Below are 1,865 nucleotides of genomic sequence, written 5' to 3' on the forward strand. Positions count from 1 at the left end.
CCCCCCCCGCCCTTGCAGAAGAAGAGCAAGAGGAAGATGAGGAAATAGATGTCGTTACATTAGCTGAAGCAAACGAATCCGAGTCCAGCACAGAGTCCAGCACAGAGACATCAGAAGAGCACAGTAAGCCCCACCACAGCCCACTGGTTCTCAAACGGTGTCACGTCAACATCCATCAGCACAACTATGCCGCTCCTCCCTCCACCAAGGTTGAATACCCAGCTGCAAAAAGGCTAAAGTTGGACAGTGGCAGAGTTCTCAAACAGATCAGCAATAACCGAAAATGCTCAAGTCCCCGCACGTCAGACTCGGAAGAGAACGACAAGAGGCGAACGCACAATGTCTTGGAGCGCCAGAGGAGAAATGAGCTGAAGCTGAGTTTCTTTGCCTTGCGTGACCAGATACCCGAGGTGGCCAACAACGAAAAGGCGCCCAAGGTTGTCATCCTGAAAAAAGCCACAGAGTACGTACTTTCCATCCAGTCGGATGAGCACAGACTGATCGCAGAGAAAGAGCAGTTGAGGCGGAGAAGGGAACAGTTGAAACACAAACTTGAGCAGCTAAGGAACTCTTGTGCATAGGAACTCTTGGGTGTCACTTAGAATACCCCAAACTAGACTGAAACGATGATAAAATGTTAATGATTCTAATATCATTCATGAGCTACACCAGTCCATCGAGAATGGAACTTTTGCAACTGCATGCTGTGCGATTTGAGACTACACAACCTTGGCTGAAGCTCCCAAGAGTTTGGCCAGAACCTCAAAACTGCCTCATAATTAATACTTTGGGCATAAGGGATGTTGGGACATTCTTCATGCTTGGGGATGAACTCTTCCAATTTTTTTCTTTTAAAATTTTGTATTTAAGGCATTTTTTTCATATGAGGATCCCCCAAAAAAGTTGTCCCCAGATTGCTGTATATATTTACACATCTTATTGCCATGTAAATAACTTTAATAAAGTCTTTATAGAAAAATGTGCAACATTAATACGCAACAGTTGTGGCAACTGGATTTATACGTGTCTTGAACTTCTGTGCCATAACATTTCACAATTTTGTTTTTTATTTAAATACATTCTTCTCTTAAAAATGATTTTTATTTTGTTTTTAGATAAATAAATATTTGCCCAAAATATAATTAGCTAAATCCTGTGTTAAGACTTTGCTTTGTCTCCTGTTGTCATTAGATGCTTATTTCCATGATGTTCCTCTTTGTCAGCAAGGCAGTGACCTGACTAAAGTCAAAGAGGAGTTAGGTGAAAGGAAATTATGGCAGTTTTGCAGCTTAGTAGGGCATTGGGTTTCTTCCTTCCCCTTTCTATTAAGTAGATAATGTTTTTGGTCTAATGTGCTTTTTCTTTTTGTTCAACCAGTGTTCCCACAAGTGTCTCACTGAAGGTACTGGTAGCAATGTCTGTCTTGGCCACAGTCATCTGTCTGCTGAAAGTGAAGTTGAGGTGTTTAATTTTTATACCAGTCACCCCAGTATATGAGCTCTGCATTCCTTTCAAATATGTATAATTACATTTTTGGGGCATGACCTTCATTCTGCACTAGGGACACAGCTGCATATTTTGAGGGCTGCTTTGTAGTAGGCTTACCTTAATTGCTTCGTGTTTGATTTTGAACAGAAGTTCAATGGGATAAGAAAATAAACAGAGATTGTGAGTGTTGAAGTGGTTAAAACATCAGAGCGGTTTCCCTTTTTAAGTGCTGAAATCGGCAGACTCAATCTTCCTGGTCAAACACCTTAACACTATATTAATGTTAATAGTTGGGATTTCAAGGAACACAAAGTTCAAGAACACACTAAAGGGAGCAAAGGAAAAGAAGAGCTATTTTTCACCCGGAGAATATGCTC

The 1,865-nt window shown here is 41.1% G+C and overlaps 1 protein-coding gene across 1 annotated transcript; it reads left to right on the top strand.

Moving 5' to 3' along the window:
- Positions 1-5: 5 nt before the first annotated feature.
- On the top strand, positions 6-581 carry MYC (v-myc avian myelocytomatosis viral oncogene homolog; the record flags this gene model as incomplete). The annotated part of the gene is made up of 1 exon (XM_010185255.1): positions 6-581. A coding segment is annotated over one exon (576 nt), but the record flags the coding sequence as incomplete, so codon positions are not given.
- Between the last annotated feature and the right edge of the window lie 1,284 nt (positions 582-1,865).

This window comes from Mesitornis unicolor, unplaced genomic scaffold, assembly GCF_000695765.1.
Source record: "Mesitornis unicolor isolate BGI_N332 unplaced genomic scaffold, ASM69576v1 scaffold37155, whole genome shotgun sequence".
Classification (NCBI taxonomy): Eukaryota; Metazoa; Chordata; class Aves; order Mesitornithiformes; family Mesitornithidae; genus Mesitornis; species Mesitornis unicolor.